Source organism: Pholis gunnellus, assembly GCF_910591455.1.
Source record: "Pholis gunnellus genome assembly, chromosome: 5".
In the NCBI taxonomy this organism is placed as follows: Eukaryota; Metazoa; Chordata; class Actinopteri; order Perciformes; family Pholidae; genus Pholis; species Pholis gunnellus.
This window is the reverse complement of record NC_136531.1, coordinates 16136870-16154717: the sequence shown is the minus strand read 5'-3', so window position 1 is coordinate 16154717 and position 17848 is coordinate 16136870. Positions and strand designations below refer to the sequence as shown.

Below are 17848 nucleotides of genomic sequence, written 5' to 3'. Positions count from 1 at the left end.
TACTGATGCAACATAATGCCTGATAGATCATCTACATGGTGGGACAAAGAATAATATGATAGCCTTTGGGTAATTTGAATCATGCATAATGGCTCAATTCAGGATAGATTATATTACTGGATTATTATATTGATGGTTGGTTTAATCTAAAACAATATTTTAAGATGGTCAAACTATGTTATTGCATGTGTTTTGTAAAATATACTAGTGATGAAAATCAATGTAGTTCAGTCCCAAAAAAAAACAGAAGAAAAACAATCGCTCTGAAATACACTGAATTAGAAGTAGCTAAAAGTATAATTAAATGGAAATAGTCACGACTGTATTTACTTGAGTAAATAGAGAAAGGTTATAACCTTAAGGGACTGCTACTTTTTACAACCACGAGCTATTGAATTTGTTTGCATTTGTTTGTTGATTCAAATAAAGGCAAAAAATTATGACATGCAATGGAATAAATCAAATCTCTAGGGACATATGTCTATAGGCCAAACAGAAATATTATCATAGCTATATCAGTGATAAAATGCATGATTTTCTATCACATTTTGTTATAGAAAATTAAGTTAGTTTCAAATGTTAATTCAATACACCAAATGTATGCACACACATTTTTATTTAAATTTATTTATTTAAACAAAAAAAAAGATGTTTTCATCGGAACTACGGCTAAATGTGAAAGAATATATATAACGCTATCTTATTGCAAATATATATCAGCCGCGTGCCAGTCATAACAATAACATTTACGACAGCTGTGCGTGCTTTCTGGCAAAAGTAGGTTACAAAAAGGTGCGGGGTTTCTTGAGCGCTAGATAGGAGGAACAACAACCCTTGGAGGAGGATGGTGTGAAAGACAAGACCTTACCAGGTATCGGAGTAACACACTTTTAGGACATTTCTAGCCATTATTAATGTTTTCCGTAACGGTAATGAACGGTAGCATCCGGGGTTTGCAGCTAGGTGTCTGTTAAACAAGCTAACACACGGTGTCTGTTGTTAGCTTAAATCTAACGTTAGCTCCAGGAAAACAATTAACGTTAACGTAAATTATCGCCAGCTCATTCCAGCTAAGTTAGCTGTCGGTCTAGCTAGTTAACTAGCTTAAGTTACTTCCGCCGTAAACAACGGTTGCGACACTCGGAAAAACGGGAACGTGAGCTAGCGTGTAGCTAATTTAACATTAACGTCGGTTGCGTTACTTGATTCGCTCTGGTGAAACTGTACTGTAGCGTTAATTGGCTTCAGACAAGTTAAGCAGTCCAAACTCGCCCAACTCTGTGACTGTCATACATAATGACGTGCCCCCTTTTGTTGATTTAAACATTCGTTACGAAGCTGTGCTGAGTCAAACGCACCTGCATGACCAGACCTGTGCTTTCTAGATGAGTCGGTGAGGTCTTAGCGCAGAGGTTTTAGTGTCTCACTTGACTTTTCTGTGAACAGAAGTGACGTTACCTAATGAAACTTGCGTGTACTTTTAACTTTCGTTTCCTCTCTACAGGAAAGCATGAGAGCGAAGAGAGGTGAAAGTATGGTGACAGACCTCTCTGGTTTGTGTAATGGAAGGACTGGGAAAGGAGAGATCCATATGTAGCTCTAGACCCTTTCCATGGCTCAGTCACCCCCAACCGGAGGCCTCAACACCGCTATGGAAACTCAAAGACTGCTTCCCCACCAATGAGACAACCTCCGCTCATCACGCAGACAAAGAAGTAAGTATTTATCTGTTTACAGTCCAGGTATTCATAGGCGTAGGCCTTCGTAAAACATGTAGGGGAGAGTGGTGGAAGTTTAATCAATCTGCATTGTGAACTCTGAATTAAAAGAACAATCATTCAGGACCGTCATCAGAGATACAGCAACAATCTGGCGGAATTTTTTCATTTCATATTTATCATCTGTTACCGTAACATGAATTGCAATCAGCTTTGTTGTGTCAACTCAACCAGTGACAAATGTCCTAATCCTTATGCATCAGAGCAAAACAAAAATCGAAACGCAGCAACTTACGTTTTCCATAGGAATTACAAAAATTGAATTTTAAGCTGAAAGCAGGGAGTCCTTTAAAAATGGTGCATTTGTCACATGCATAATAACGTAGTTGAATGGAATGCAGGTGTCATTGGAGGCCGCAGGCATGACATTGAGTCTCTATCAGCTGATAAACAAACTGCAGATTTGGAGATGCTGGGGTGTACTTTAAACTCAGCATTTAAGTGTTTGCAGAGATGGCACAGTACCTTTTCTTTCGATTTGAAGTTAGCCACGACAAGCCATGTGAAGTTGTTAAATATTGTTGGAACAGTTGTCTTGTGCTTTGAGGGTGCTGTTAATGACATTGCACACCCATTCAGGTTATTTAGATGAAATGTCTGCCTTTTGCAGAAAATGTTTGCAGGTGCCAATTGTCGTAGAATATTTCTATGTTAATCGGGAGAAGAGTGTCTCTTCAAATCATTCAATGTTGTCCTGTTCCATTTATTCTCTTGCAAGAGGGAGAATACCCAACACAGCTCTTCACACACAGTCTGCTGGAAGCATTCTTCAACAGCAGTTCAAATCTTCACAAACTATATACTAAAGCAGAAAACAGTCTCCGCCTTTAGATAAGTCAAGGATGTCTTACGCTGGCTTATCTAGTCTTCCATTTTCCCTTGATCTCATTGCCAGATACATTTACGTGACCCTAAACATCCCCAGAACAGGAAGAACCCCCAGTGTGAACCCTTGCTCACCTTCCTGTGTCTGTCTTTATTGCCCTCTAAAGACAAAACAGTAACACTTAGTACCGGGTCTGTTTCTAAACCATGTTTACACAGAGCTAAATGTCTCTAACTCTTTTCTTCTAAGCCGTGAAATGTTTCTAAATATATATTTTTTACCATTACACTATAATAATAGACGATGATCAACAGAACAGTGTTTCTTGAATTGAAATAATCTGCTGGTCATTTTATGTTACAGAACACGTACATGGATAGCAGAAAGGCCGTGCTGGAACTGAAAGATGTCCCTCCTCCTCCTCCACACCATGCGTCCTCTTCCCAATCCTCCCAGCCCTTCTCTCTGGCCCCTCTCCCTATGCCTCCTCCCTGCTTGCCTCCTCGTCCGCTTACACAAGACTCACACCAGCAACCGCCCCAGTTACAGCTGCAACAAGAGGGGGCTAGCCCTAAAGTAAGCATTTACACGCACTGTGACTATTGCAGCACAGATGGCTATGGGTTACCAGGTGGTGGGAGTGTTGTTGGTACCAGCAGCACCATTGCTGGTGTTGTTTCGCTCTATATGGCACCAGGCTCTCTAGGAGCACCCATCAGCACCAGCAGTATTGGCAGGTCAGGCATTTGCTCTGTAGCGTCGTCTGTTCATCACTATAAACACATTAGCTGCAGAAGCGGAGGTGAAGTTCTGGGTTCTTTGCCCTCTCTTGGTTACAAACCTCAGCTGTCCTCTTCTGTCGCTACCTCTCAACCCGTTTCATCACAACCCTACCTCTCCTGCTGCTCAGGGCTTCTCCACACGTACCCAGCTGTACCTCTAACATGCAGTCCACCCAGCCTGTTTCGCTCCTCGGCACCCCTGGCTTCCTCTCTCCCTTGTGTTTCCTCTCTACCCACTCCCTTGCATGGCTCTTGCCTGGCCTCTTCTGGCTACTACCCCTGTGGTGTGGACTGCTGCCCATCGGCCAGAAGATCCCAGAGAACCACACTCGGTGATCACCCAACCATCACCACTACAACCACCTCAGCACACTTCTGCTCTAATCCTATGCACCTAAATGTAGAACGCACGGTTTGTGTGAAGGGGGCACACTACTGCCAGGAGTGCCTGTTGAAGGTTGGTAGAGAGTTCTCTTCAATAATTGTGGCCTCGCTTTTGTATTCGTGTACCCTAGAGATCACTGTAGGAAGCTTTATTCTATAGAAGTTGGATGACCTCGACCATGTGAGACCGGCATTGTGCATGTGGTGTTGTATGTTGTAATATGCATTTAGGATAGTATTGCTTGATGTTAGTTTGATTTATTTGTATTTATTTTCCCTGACTGTTGTACTGATTTGTACCTAATTGCAGCCCATAAATGGTCTGGCGTCAGACTCTGAAAAGGTATGGCCCAATGCACCCATTCCCCAGACTGCTCCGATCCCTATTCCCATTTGTAATGGCTGTGGCACCTCCTCTGATGCCATGATGCTCATGCCATCAGCCAATCTTGGCAAGACTGGCCAGAAGTATGGTTAGTGGACTCTTTACTATACAATTTTGAATTCCTGCATGTTTACTGTTGGTCTTGTGGAGTCTTGATTGGACTGATTCATTTCACGCTGTTAAGTGTGTATTTAGAATGATTGTTTGCAAACTGTGTGTTAGGTTCTCCAGAGAACGGCGGGCCTGAAAACATCCCTCCGGTCGGCGTCTTCTGGGACATCGAGAACTGCAGCGTGCCGAGTGGACGCTCTGCTGGCGCTGTGGTCCAGCGTATTCGCAGCCATTTCTTTCAGGGCCACCGTGAGGCAGAATTCATTTGCGTCTGTGATATCAGCAAGGAGAGTAAAGCCGTCATCCAAGAGCTTAACAACTGCCAGGTACCAGCAAAGATCATGTTGCGTGCTTTTCACGATTACGCTATTAAAGAGGGACATTTACACCCTGACTGAATACCATTGAGCTACAGTTATGATGGGCAGAGTTGGCCATGCTTCATGCCATCATGTGGAGGGGGGGGGCTAATTAAATGTACCTTAAGTTGGGGCTCATTCAGTCAGTGTCCATACAGTGTTTCTTTCTGTGCCCCAATGTCTTTGTCATTTGTTCTCAATGAGGAGAGAGAGGGAGTGTGCAGCTGCATAGAGAAAAGCACTGCACCTAAGCTGACATAAGGCATTGTTGCACTATTCAATTTCATTTTGTTCATAAAAAAATGACTATGAAACAATCTATTTGATGTTGTTAAAGATATTTCCACGTCAGACATTGACCTCCATAAAATGACACAAACATGTCCAGTAATTTCCCCCCAAAAAAACATCTAAATACATGAATTTGTTACATCAGGTTACTGTTGCACATATCAACGCCACAGCCAAGAATGCTGCAGATGACAAGCTTCGCCAGAGCCTCCGACGCTTTGCCGAGACCCACACTGCACCGGCTACTGTTGTCCTAGTATCCTGTGAGTTTCAGCTCCGATTCACTGATCAACTACAGCCTCGACCGCCACGAGGGTTCTTGTAACGACACGTGTCATCTTTTCATTTTTATCAGCGGACGTGAACTTTGCCAGCGAGCTGAGCGACTTGCGTCATCGACATGGCTTCCAGGTAATCCTGGTCCATGGCAGCCACACGTCTTCAGCCCTCCTGCAGCATGCCCACCGCCACGTGGCCTTCCAGGAGATCACAGCTGATCTGCCACCGCGCATGCTTGTCAAAGCACAGGTAGGCCTCACAAATGCTTCATTAGGACTGAATGTTTTTTTTAGATCTACTTTGTGTTTAAATAAGGTAAGTAGTTGCTGGAAAATGTAACCAAGAAGAATTTAATTTCAGTGTGGACTTACCAAGAGGGCAGAAAGGCAGTTGGAATGTGAATTTCATCATCTTCACAATTATTTACTCACGCAATTTTTCTTTTAGGGGTCATTAATATTTTTCATGATCTATGTTACCATCTGAGCAGTTCTTCAACTTGTTTTTCAACTAAAAGGAAGACTACTGCTTTCATTTTTAAGTGTAAATCCTACAAACCAGACAGGCACGCTGTCTCTTCCTCCCCTCCCTCAGCCCAGTTTCAACCTCCTCTATGTGCACAACCTCCCTGTCAACTGTGACAAGAGCCTACGGAACGCTGTGAAGCTCAGGCTACGCCGCCTATCAGACAACTGTGGTGGCAAGGTGCTGGGCGTGGCCCAGGGCACAGCGGTCCTCCGCTTTGGCAGCATTGAGGCTGCTGCGCGTGCCCGCAAGCGAATGGAAAATGAGGATGTATTTGGCCACCGAATCAGCATCTCCTTCTCCCCACGGCCCAGAGACGATGCAAGTCCTGAGCCCGAGTCTCGGTCCAATCACTTGACTCTGCCCCAGACCTATCAAAACCAGGATTTAATGTTCGACCCACCCCCGTCCCCATCCTCCTCCTCCTTTCTGCCCCTGGGGATGCCGAGGTCACCCAGGAGGCCACGGCGAGCAACCCGCCCGTGCCATGCCCCTGGCCCGGTGCCTGAAAGGCCCTACAGCCCCAGGAGGGGGTGCAGTGGGCCTCCCGGTGGTGCTCCAGCCAAGCCCCATCAGGTCAGCAGACTCGTCGGTGCCTGCTTCCCCATAACCTCCGTTGCCCTCTATCCTTGTCTGCAGCCCAGTGTCCCTATAATTGCTGCTTTGACTAACCGCCTCTAGCTGCTCGCTAAGCTTCATTTGTCTGCCTGTGCTAGCATGCATTAGTTTGTCATTAGCTCTTCATGTAGCACCTGTTGTCCTGCATTTTCATTGGTCATTCGTCATATTCGTGCATGAATCCGCCTCTAGCGTTTGTGCCTTTCTCTGACTGTTTTGTCCAGTATATCGGTGCTGATATACTGCTTTCTGTCAGTAACCTGCACCATGCCTCTGTTCATTTGTTTTGGCCCCTGTAGTTTTTTTTTTTTTCTCTTCGATAAAACTGACTTCAGGTGGCCGGTATGACTGGCTTTGCATGTCTTTTTCTTCTTGATTGTAACCATCGGACCGGTGTGGAAGACTGGACAAAAGTGACACACGCATTGATCACTGTGTAGATGGACTAAAACTAGGGATGGGCACTTTACGATTTGACAGTAAAGAGAACTTTGGAGTTTGTCCAAAATGAATCTCATTCAGCACCTGAATTGAAATGACTTTAAAACACTAAACATTATGTAACCTGCACAATGGGAATACTGCATAACATATAATTTATAGTTCAAACACATGGTACCACATGGGTCCGAAAGTACGTGTCAACTACAACATGATGACGATTAACAATCGTTAATCTGTTGATGGCAAAACTCCAAATATTTATGGTGTTGATTACGGCTGTGTTTTCTAGTCAGCCAGTTGATTTTAATATGCACATCCCTAGTTAAACTTCTGAATACCAGTTTATGCCATTCCCTGACATTTTCGAATGAGCCTGACATAAGCGCATGCATGTGCACACGCACGCACGCCCACGCATCAACAGTCTCCAGCCAATCAACAGCTACAGTATTGACGTCTGCTGCCTCTGTCTGGTCTAGGAGTTGGGTAGTTTGGAGGGCAAGCCCAGAATGAGCTTCTACCACCTGGAGAAAGGACGTGCTGCTTCCTCTTCCCCCCACAGTAATGGTGAGACAGGAGCCGTGGAGCAGCTGTCCAAGCCGGGCCTCTCTGGAGAATCCATGTACCGGAGGAGGTACACATGGGGACAGGGGATATTACACTGAGAAGAATGTCATTTGATAACTAGATGAAATGTATTTTTTTTTTGTCTGAGATGTGAAACTATAAGCTTTAACCCAAAATATCTGCGCATGGAGGCAGTACGTTTCATTTTCCAGCCAAGTACAAACTTATTTTTATTTATTTATTATTATAGAAAAAGAGATACAATTCTATTAAATGGTATCAATAGAAAAGAGCATTTAGAAGCCCTGGACAGTGAAGGATGGGGCTCTTACACGTGTCTGTCCTTTTTTTAAATCTTTCCCTGTAGAAGAGAGGGCTCCTACCCTCGCAGTGTGACTGAATCCCCTGCAGAACATGTGGACAGGAGTTCAGGGGAGTTCCAGATTAGCACACCCTCAGCCTTCAGCAAGTTGAACCTGCACAGGAGCTTCAGTCCCCTCATCCTGTCCCAGGGTTCCTGGTCCTCCAGGTGACATATTGGGTCATATTTGAATAAGTTCACCTAGAGCAGGGGTGTCCACACTTTTTCGGCTTGCGAGCTACTTTTAAAATGACCAAGTCAAAATGATATACCTACATTAAAAATGCTAAATATATATGTCCAAATATCGTTCCACCATGACTGATGATCATAGAAGTCTGCTTGAGGCTGGCTATCAGCAGCTACTGTCCGGAATATTTAAACCTGGTTGATTCCATTCAGTGCAAGTCATCAGAGTAAGGTAATGACCAAAAATCTACAGAATTGTATTGTGCCATAAGGGTTCATGCAGTTATGCAAGGTGCGCCAACATATATTGCAGACAGACAGACAGACAGACAGACCATTACCTTACTCTGATGACTTGCACTGAATGGAATCAACCAGGTTTAAATATTCCGGACAGTAGCTGCTGGTAGCCAGCCTCAAGCAGACGATATTTGGACTTAATATTCTTCATGTGGGAGCCGAATAATGCAGTCAAGAAGGTGGCACATTTCCTCATGTTTGGTTACTAAAACTGTCCATGACAGCGTTGACATTTTTAATGCGAGTGAATCAACCTCAATATCTTCCTGAAATTTGCAGCACATAAATGTAGCGACTGGCTCGAGTAAAGCAAAGTCTTGAAAGCGTTTGTCAAACTCTGACACACTTGTCAATCTGCTCTGTGTAGCGCGCACTGTCAAGTTGCGCACACGTCTTCCGTTGCGTCTCCAGCTCTGACGCAAGGTTTTGGAAGTTCCCCAAATCATGGCGCTGCAGCTTTAGCTTCTTTAGTAGAAATAAATTGGAAGGCTAACTAATTAGCTCGCGGAGTTTTGCAGTAGCTCACGTTGTTGATCGAGCATACGCGGTGACTCGTGTGTTAGAAAAGACGTGATCTCAGACTGGCTGCACTGTACGTCAATCAAGTGGCAAATGCCATGAGGACATCACATTTATTTTGAATGGCATGCGATCTACCGGCACTACATCGGGCGATCGACGTCTTGGGCACCCCTGACCTAGAGCATTGGTTCTTACAGAGGTGGCATACAAAGTCTCCAAACCCTCAAAATATTTATTGTAATGGTATTTATAATTTATAAGTGGTCTCTGCCCTTCAACAAAAGGAGTGCATCGCCCTGCCTGTCCAGCCGGTCCTCACCCCTCCTGGCTGCCGCTCGCAGCCAGTGTCCCGAAGGCCCACCTGAACCGTTCTCAGACGGGGCGGAGGTCCAGGTGGCCAACCTGGACTACAGAATGTCCCGCAAGGATCTGCAGCAAACGTTGCATGACACCTTCTCGCGTTACGGACGGGTAAGGCCAACTCCAGTGATGTTATCGGACGATTTTTGATTTGCCACAGTACTTCAAGCCCACGTGTGAAGATGAATTGATTGTTAAATTCCATTTAGCTGCTCTGATTTCAGGTTACTGGTGCATCGTGCATGCTTGCTCAATCTCTCTTGTATTCTTAGTAACACTTGTGCTCTCCTACTGTGACAATTTAAAAGGACAAGAATGCTGTGGAAAAAGGCCTATTGTGCTGATAAATGTGTTAAAGTATGCGTCCAAATCGACAAAGTCGCTTGAGATGGAAGGATTGCTTGCAGATTTTCTGCTTGACACATGATTCACCCCGGTCTCAAAACATTTCCTTGTGCTGTGACTTGTTTTGTGTAGGTGAAAGCTGTGGAGCTTAGCCCCCACACTGACTATCAGCTGAAGGCCACAATCCAGATGTTGTCCCTGCAGCAGGCCATAAGTGCCGTCAGTGGCCTGCACCGGTATAAGATCGGAGGAAAGCGCATTCAGGTGTCTCTGATCACTGGTGGGAGCAACAAATCCCTTTCCATGCTCGGGTACAGTTCAGTGTAATTCAGTTTGGTTTCTTTAGCTGTTCTGGTTTGGACTGTGGGGGTAAATGTCAGCTTTTTCATTATACAGCACAGAGATCATCAGCATTCTTCAAGATGCACCTGCCAATTGCCTTCCCCTCTTCAAGTTTACAGAGATCTATGAAAAAAAGTAAGTAGCTTTGTTTCAACTTGCATTCAAACTTTACTCCTCCACATTTTCTACTTTGAGTATAGCAGTTCCTTAATGATAATATGCTTTTCAGAGTAGTTTGCTGTACTATATGCTCCTCTCTCCAGATATTCCCGTAAGCTTGTGGTTGGGGATCTGTACAGACTACCTGAGGTGGTGGCAGTGCGGGAACAGGGCGGCTCGAGGCTTGTGTGCCTACTGCCCAGCAGCCAAATCCGTCAGAGTCCACTGGGATCTTCCCAGTCCCAGGAGGGCTCCTCCTCCACTAGCGGCAGCCCCGTGGTGTTTGAGGAGCTGGAGTACCACGAACCTGTCTGCAGAGACCACTACACACAGCGCGACTTCAGGTTATACACATAACATTTGACTAAATTCTTATTTTACAAAAATATGTAATGAAATGCACTAAGGTGAATGCTCCTTCCTTTAAAACCTGTTCTGTTGAGAAGTCTTTTATTATTTAATGTATTAAAATGGTATTTGTTTAATAGCAGGCCTGTATTGTTAACCTGGTAGCATCTTGACCCGGCATCTTCCTGTCTCTCACTGAATCATCAACCTTAATTCTCACAAACGTTGTTCTCTCAACTGTACAAATGAAGCAGAATATCTCCATAACTGATTGTTTGTCTTACTAATTTATTTTTCTTTCTTTTTTTCTTTAGTGAGGCTGACTTTGACCCTGACTCTTATCAAATACCTTTTGTTGTGATGTCTCTGAGCACCATAGCATCTGAGGTGCACAGTCTTTTGCAGTCACATGAGGGAACTCTTCCATTACTCAGGTAACCAGCGCTTTAATAAATGTATTCATTTATTGGAGTTGTTTTTTTTAATTGACACACAAACATTTATACGGTTTGTAATGTCGTGTATTTTCCATGTAGTTTTCCAGACTGCTATGCAGCAAAGTTCAGCCGTCTGCAGCTGGGTAATGAGACGCTGGAGGGCGGAGTTCCTCTGGAGCACCTCATTACCTGTGTTCCCAGTATCACAATCGTCACCGCTCAGAATGGCTTCAAAGTCATCAAGTGGATCCACAACAAACCACCAGCGCCAAACTCCGGTAGGAGCTTTTAAAATTGTTGTTGTTTGAGGTTCCTACAATGCCAAACCTAGTGCTATTTCTACCAGCCAGATATACCCATTTCTGACTCTTTTTTTTTTTTTTGGTCATTTAGAACCATGGATTCAGCGCTGCAAGAGTCCGGTTGGCAACCCACAGCTCATCCAATTCAGCCGTGAGATTATTGACATGCTGAAGAGTCAGCCTTCTTGCATCATGCCCATGAGCAAGTTCATACCCTCATACCACCATCACTTTGCCAAGCAGTGCCGCGTCTCTGACTATGGCTACTCCAAGCTGCTGGAGCTACTGGAGGCTGTGCCACATGTCCTGCAGGTATTTAGGTTAATTAATGAGGATCTTTGTACTTTTCTTTGTTTTGTACTCTACATATTGTGTGTTTATTTTTTTCATTGTCTTTCCAGATATTGGGAATGGGTACCAAGCGTTTACTGACTCTGACTCATCGTGCTCAAGTGAAGCGCTTCACCCAAGACCTTCTCAAACTACTTAAATTTCAAGCCAGCAAACAAGTGTCAATCAAGGACTTCATGCAGGCATACCATTGGTCAGTCGGCATAGTTTAGAGCTGAAGATGTGTTAACAATGTGTTTTGTGGAAGTTTGGGTTTCATTCAGATAAATGCTAGCAGTTTGCCTGTGGGTCAGCCTGTGAATCCGACTCATTAACAGTTGGAGAAAAGTGTTAAAAATCAGATGGATCATCCGTGTTAATGTTTGTGATGTGATCTCGTGCGTCAGGTGCTTCTCGAGAGACTGGAGGATAATCGACTATGGCACATGTGACCTGATGGACCTGCTGACTGAGATCCCAGACACCACCATCACTATTACACATCAAGACATGGATACAGTGATCTCTGTTCCCAAGAGAGGTCTGTTCAAACCGCTTTAAGTTATTAAAAAGACTTACCTGTCGTGTGAAGTGATGATCCCAAACAGTTTTAACTGATAGCAGCGCTAACAATATTATGTACCTCATCCCAAGCAAGCATTTGTTAAATATACATATTTTTGCATTCAATGTTTGGTAACTATACTTTTAAAACTAATTTCATTTCAACGCTACTGCCATTAAAAAGTAACTTGTTACAAAGTGAGTACTCTAGAGGAATTACCCGAGAAGTTGAGTATCAATAGTTCTAGGCGGATAATTTCAGTTCCCTCATGTGCCTGCAGAGCGTACAGTGGAGGAGATGGAGCGCACTAAGCAGTTTGGGAAGGAGGTGGTGGACCTTCTTCGTCACCAGCCTCACTGCCGAATGGCCTTCAGCAAGTTCATCCCCACCTACCACCATCACTTCGGTCGTCAGTGCAAACTCAGCTACTACGGCTTCACCAAGCTCATGGAGCTCTTCGAGGCAATCCCCAACATAGTGATGGTGAGTTAGAAAGACTGTTTGTACAGTTTAATGCCTTGTGTCCGCCAACCCTTAACAATGAGGAAGTGTATTTCTGGTGTGTAATGATGGTCCATCCATGTTGTGCCGCCAAGAGAAATGATTGGTATTGAATCAAGTGTAAATGCCTCTTCCTTTGTCTCTGGCTGAACACTAATTTAACAGCTGTCCCTACCTTTTTGTCAGGTGTTGGAGTGTGGTGAAGAGAAAGTGCTGACTCTGACGGAAGTGGAGCGTATCAAGGCTCTGGCGGCTCAGCTGGTCAAGCTGCTTCGGGCTCAGAAGAACTCCAGCCTTCCTGTCAGCCAGCTGCTCACCGAGTACAGCAAGACCTTCGGTTATGGCCTCCGCCTGCAGGACTATGACGCCAGCTCCCTGCCGGCTCTGCTCACCAAACTCTGCCATGTTGTCAAGGTAAAGAAACTTCTAATGGATTTAAAAATGTATATATATTCCGCTTGGTAGGACCAGTGTCTTTATAAATAATAAACAACCCGCCGCATTCTTTGAATTTCAAGGTAGCGGATGGCTCGGGGGGTCGGGAAGTGCAGCTGATCAACAGGAAGTCTTTGCGCTCGCTGACCTCCCAGCTGCTGGCTCTGCTCATGTCCCAAGAGGAGGAGCGAGTCACCAGGGGCCTCAGAGTGGAGGAGCTGAGTCAGCGTTACCTGACCGTCCACGGAGCCCCGCTCAACCCTTGTGAATATGGGTTCCTCTCTCTCAGCGAGTTACTCAAGAGCCTGCCCTACCTCGTGGAGGTGAGTGTTTTTCATTATCTTAACTCATTCAAGCTGTCTACATGTTCCTATACTACACTCACATCTTCTCTCAATATGTCCGTTTTTTACTGCGCGGTTGACCTGTACTCCCACACGGACGGTGTGTGTGATTTTTCTTCTTTCACAGTTGTACTATGAAGAAAATGACAACGACGACAAAGCCGGCAACGCTGGCAGTAGTTACGGTGAGGAGTGGGTGAGGCTGACCAGACTTTACCAGTTCGCCCGTAACGTCCGCGGCCTGCTCCACACCTACCATTACAACCAGATCTTCCTGACGGAGTTCCAGGGGGCTTATAACAAATTCTCAGGCTGCAGCCTTGAGCCACGTTCCTACGGATACACCGGCACCGACGAGCTGCTCAGCGCCATTCCACAGGTGGGATTACATTTCATTAAACTTTTACTGAAGTACGTCTGGAGCGCTTTGTCCATGTCGACTGCTTAGAGATGAGTGAGATCTGCCAGTGTTATTTAAATAGCACACTTGATTCAGAGCTCATTATTAACGCATAGTTTTAGTGTAACGCTGCGTCTTCTACATGTTTTGTTTTGTCATTATCAGGTGGTCTGGATCAAAGGGCACGGTCACAAGAGGATTATCGTTTTAAAGAACGATATGAAAGGTGATGACATGGCATGCTTAATTTATTATAGTCAAGCTTATCGATGGCATTTACACAGGCTGTTGATAATGGCCGTGTGCTGAGGTGATCATATGACACGGGACTGAACTGTAGGACCTCCATGGGAATACTTGGAGAAAGTGATGTTTTGAGGTGGCACCTACAAAAATGTATAGAAGAAGTTTGTTTTTTTTGTTTAGCAAGGACAAGCCCTTCAGTCCCTTGCAGCCCCCAGCCGGGAGAGAACATGGAGAGCCCACGAGACAGCCCCATTAGCAACGCAACCTCTGGAACCCAGAGTCCAGGTAATATAGAGGAAAATGTTTGACATGCAATGAAGGCGGGGTTTTGAGACGGCGCCGCTCCTGATCAGATGAAATGTAGATGAAACCATATCGTGCTCTTTCTACCTGCCAGGTGGCGACGTTGCAGCAGAATCGGAGCTGCTTTGTCTGACGTCACCAGTAGATCTACTGTGTGGTCCGGTACCATCCTGCCTACCGTCGCCTCAGCTCCACCCAGACCCTGTTCTCCTCCAGGAGATGGACCTGATTCACTTTGAGGAAAAAACTCCACCAACAGGTCAGTTTGTGATGCATTTTAAACTCTTATCGGTTCATAATTAATCGTCCTGGGAATACTGCAAGTTTAACATAATTTGTACTTCTGTTTAGCAATTAAAGTCACTTTCCTCTTTGACTGTGAGGCGGCAGATTTTTCAATTTTACTGAAGAAATCGTGTTCCAAATGGCCGCTAGATTTGATGATGATGGGATGTGGTTTTTTTTGTTTTGTTTTCTAATCCCAAACGGTAATATTCTGCTAAAATGATGTGCTTTAAGACAGTCAGCCTGTCTATGACTTGTGCGTTTTGAGGCTTGGATGCTTAAATCTGAAATGTTTGTGTGACTTCAGTGAGTGGTGACCCTGATGTGGCAGCCGTTACTGACGGCATATCTGATCCGCCGGGCCTCACAGACGACTCTGCCGTCTCCAAACCTCGTTCACCGCCGCCGAACCCGACGTGCCCCGTGTCCATGGACAGTCCCAGCAGAAGAGCCACACGCAGCAGAATTAAGCTAGCCGCCAACTTCTCATTCACAGCCGGCCTCTGATCCTCCTCACGCACAGACACACAAAGCAATACTAGCTCACACGTAGTGTAACTCTAAATACAAGAGTTGACCAGCTTACAGTGAACGCGCAGAAGTGACCACAGAGGAGCATTGGTGTCGTCCCCTCTACATCCTTCGACAGGCTGTTTTCTTCATAATCGCTCATCGGCCATCTTTGTTCCTTTTTTTTTGTTTGCTTCTTTCACAATCCGTGAGTTCTTCCGATGATGTTCACCAAGCTGTGATTTTCTTCTTGCAGGTTTTCTGCAATTCTTTAGTTTGCCAAATGCAGAGACTGTAGCCTGTTTGATTTCACCTCAAGGGAAGTTGAATTATATTTCCATGTGCATCTTCACTTCAGAGCCACGTTGTGTCTAAGAAGACTCGCTGGCGTACACTGAATGAAGTCTAAATATGAGTTGGTTGCCACTGTACACAGAGCATGAGTTAAGGGGAGAAATGCTGGGGATGACCTAACAGTTTTCTATGTTAAATCCAAGAGATGTAGTTTCATTCTCCGATCATACAATTGACAAATACCAGAAGGTTGATGGAGATATTTTGTTCATGTACCACATTGAGGAACCTCCCTGTGTACTACTTCCTTGCTGTATCCCTTGGAGATGGTGCATTTCATTTATGACATTCTTTTCTAAATTCCTGTGAAATTTTGGGAGATTTTGCTTCGTAGGTAACCAGAGACATGTCGTCCAAACCGGACGCTAAGCACCTGCCTGTTTCAGTCTTCTATGGGTAAAAACACGTAGGACTTCTTAAGAGGTAGCTCTTCTTAGATGTATGTTATCATCTTTTGTCTGTTAAGTAGCCTCACGACAGTGTTTTCAGTTCCTTTTCTATTATGCAGAGTAGTTAGTTGTCTGTGGAAGAGATTGGCCTAAATGTGTGGTGGATTTGGGGGCAATTCAATGTTGTAACTGCACATTGGTGTTTGCTGTTCAGGCTGTGGCTTTTGTTAACGGAAGCTAACCGTTTTTGAACAGTTAACGCATCGGTGGCAAGGTTTTGATTGATATTGTGACAAGCACTGCTCTCAGGAATTTTTTTATTCTTGTTGTACTTTGACTTAATTTATTGCAAAGATTTCGGCTCGTCTCTCCAGGGCCACTAAAGAAGGCCGGAACGCCGGAACACTCTGGCCAGATGTGCGCTCCGGCAGCAGGAACTGAGATCTACTTTGGTTGTTCGGCTTCAGCCAGCAGCCACTGTGTTGGTGTTCTTTTTAGCCGTGTGTTGTTTGTGTGTGTGTGGTTTACACTGGAGTAGGTGGTGTGAAATATGCATGGTGTGCATAAATGAGTTTATGCATGGTGTAAGCCCAGGAGGAGCAGACAGGAACAGAAGATGGTAAGACATTCTTTAAGAGCAGTCTTTTATTTCCACCATGTTTTAGGGATTTTTGGAGTTGGCCTCACCCTTGCAGTTGCCACATAAATGCTCAAGGTTTTTAGAGTTAACCTTGTTGCGGGTCGGCACTGTGTCTGTTGTGATGTCCGTGCCTGAGTTGAAGAGGGGAGCAGTGAGCACTCCCGAGTTTTTTGATTTTTAAATGACGAGGTGATTGGTTGTGTGATTTTTAGGGGAAAGAGGTGGGTCGGGAGGCGGTGGTCTGTTTGTGGAGCACCATGGAGGCTCTGGGCAGCCTCCTGAACAGACTGACGCGTACAAAGAGGGCCCGCTGCGGCTCTCTGGAACCTGCCGGGCTTTTACAATGGCTTGTATTTGCCACGGTGCCAAATGAATCGCCATCGTGTCTTCCCCCCCATCGCCCACATCTTACATAGAGGAGTTTTTACTTACTGATGTGTGTTTTCTCACGTTTCCTCTGTCTCAAGTGTTTACAAGACTGCTGGCTACTGAATTGCCACCAAATAATGTCTGCTGCCATGGAGTTGGCACGACCGAGGCGCCGCTGAAGTCTGCGGGTTGTTTGTGTTGAGAGAAAAAAGGCTCAGGAATGGGTAAGAGCCCATTCAATCAGTTTCTGTCCCGTTAGTGTTTACCTCTTTAGCCAGCGTTAATATTTTCCTTTCTAGACTTAATTTTGACTTGGTATGAAAAGCCTTTTAAAGCTGAGATTCCACCTGCCAACTTGCCAAAATAACTGAAATGCCAATCAAAATGTTTTTAATTAGGGCTGTTAGGGTTCAGGTCTCTCCTGCAGTGTTTTACTGACTGTCTTTGATTAAGGGATGAATAGTTAAGGATTTAGAATTGATGATGATAGAAAGGGGCTGTAAATAATTTGACTTTGGCAGTACGGATGTATTACTTTTTGTGAATTTGAGCAAACCCTCGCGCTCCCCCAGAGCACTGCAGTGGCAACTAACTCGTGAATATATTCAACTTCTCTGTTTAGCTCTCTCTTTGGTTAGATCAAGCTATTGTACCTGTCAAAATATGCACTTTTGCATAGTTTTGGTTCATGAAATCCAAATGTGAAAATTAGGTATTGGACTTGGAGGGGCTGAAACGTGTTTGTGTCTTTACCTCTGTTTGACTGAATCTGATCCTGCTTCAACCGTTTTCACGTTGCACAACAAGAAAATATTTCCTTTGTTCAGCAGTGTCCTTTAAACTCCTGCCTTGTTAACTTTTTGTTTACTGTCTCACTGTGTCCTCTACATTCCCCCCCCTGTCAGTTTTACTGCCTCGCCACACTAAATGTCACTGTAACGTAATGTTGAAGGGACCAAAAAATATATATTTCTGTTAATAAATTTCACAAGCATCAATTCCGCCTTGTCTCAATGTTTTTGCAGTTGTGTGTCTGTATATGTGTGTATATATATATTTTCAATAAAATGACTCGGCGTGTTCCTGAAAGATGCTCTTTTATTTAAACATGTATGTACAGGTAGTTTCAGTTTATATTCTGCATATTTGTTCAATATTCAACA

The 17848-nt window shown here is 44.6% G+C and overlaps 1 protein-coding gene across 3 annotated transcripts; it reads left to right on the top strand.

Annotated features, from left to right (window-relative positions):
* Nucleotides 1-798: 798 nt before the first annotated feature.
* On the top strand, nt 799-17673 carry marf1 (meiosis regulator and mRNA stability factor 1). 3 transcript variants are annotated; one of them, XM_079159661.1, is made up of 27 exons: nt 799-871; nt 1505-1715; nt 2968-3843; nt 4081-4243; nt 4378-4592; nt 5062-5179; nt 5272-5444; nt 5790-6296; nt 7262-7416; nt 7717-7878; nt 9006-9192; nt 9559-9737; nt 9823-9903; nt 10068-10271; nt 10590-10709; nt 10812-10990; nt 11106-11326; nt 11416-11558; nt 11752-11885; nt 12190-12392; nt 12597-12824; nt 12929-13168; nt 13317-13568; nt 13755-13815; nt 14016-14120; nt 14233-14397; nt 14731-17673. In XM_079159661.1, exons 2-27 carry the CDS (start codon nt 1563-1565, stop codon nt 14928-14930), a joined length of 5424 nt encoding a protein of 1807 aa, XP_079015787.1. In that variant the 5' UTR covers nt 799-871; nt 1505-1562; the 3' UTR covers nt 14931-17673. The 3 variants fall into 3 exon arrangements, with proteins under 3 accessions (XP_079015787.1, XP_079015786.1, XP_079015788.1); XM_079159660.1 differs by having other exon boundaries at nt 10032-10271; XM_079159662.1 differs by lacking the exon at nt 5790-6296 and having other exon boundaries at nt 10032-10271.
* The last annotated feature ends 175 nt before the right edge of the window (nt 17674-17848 follow it).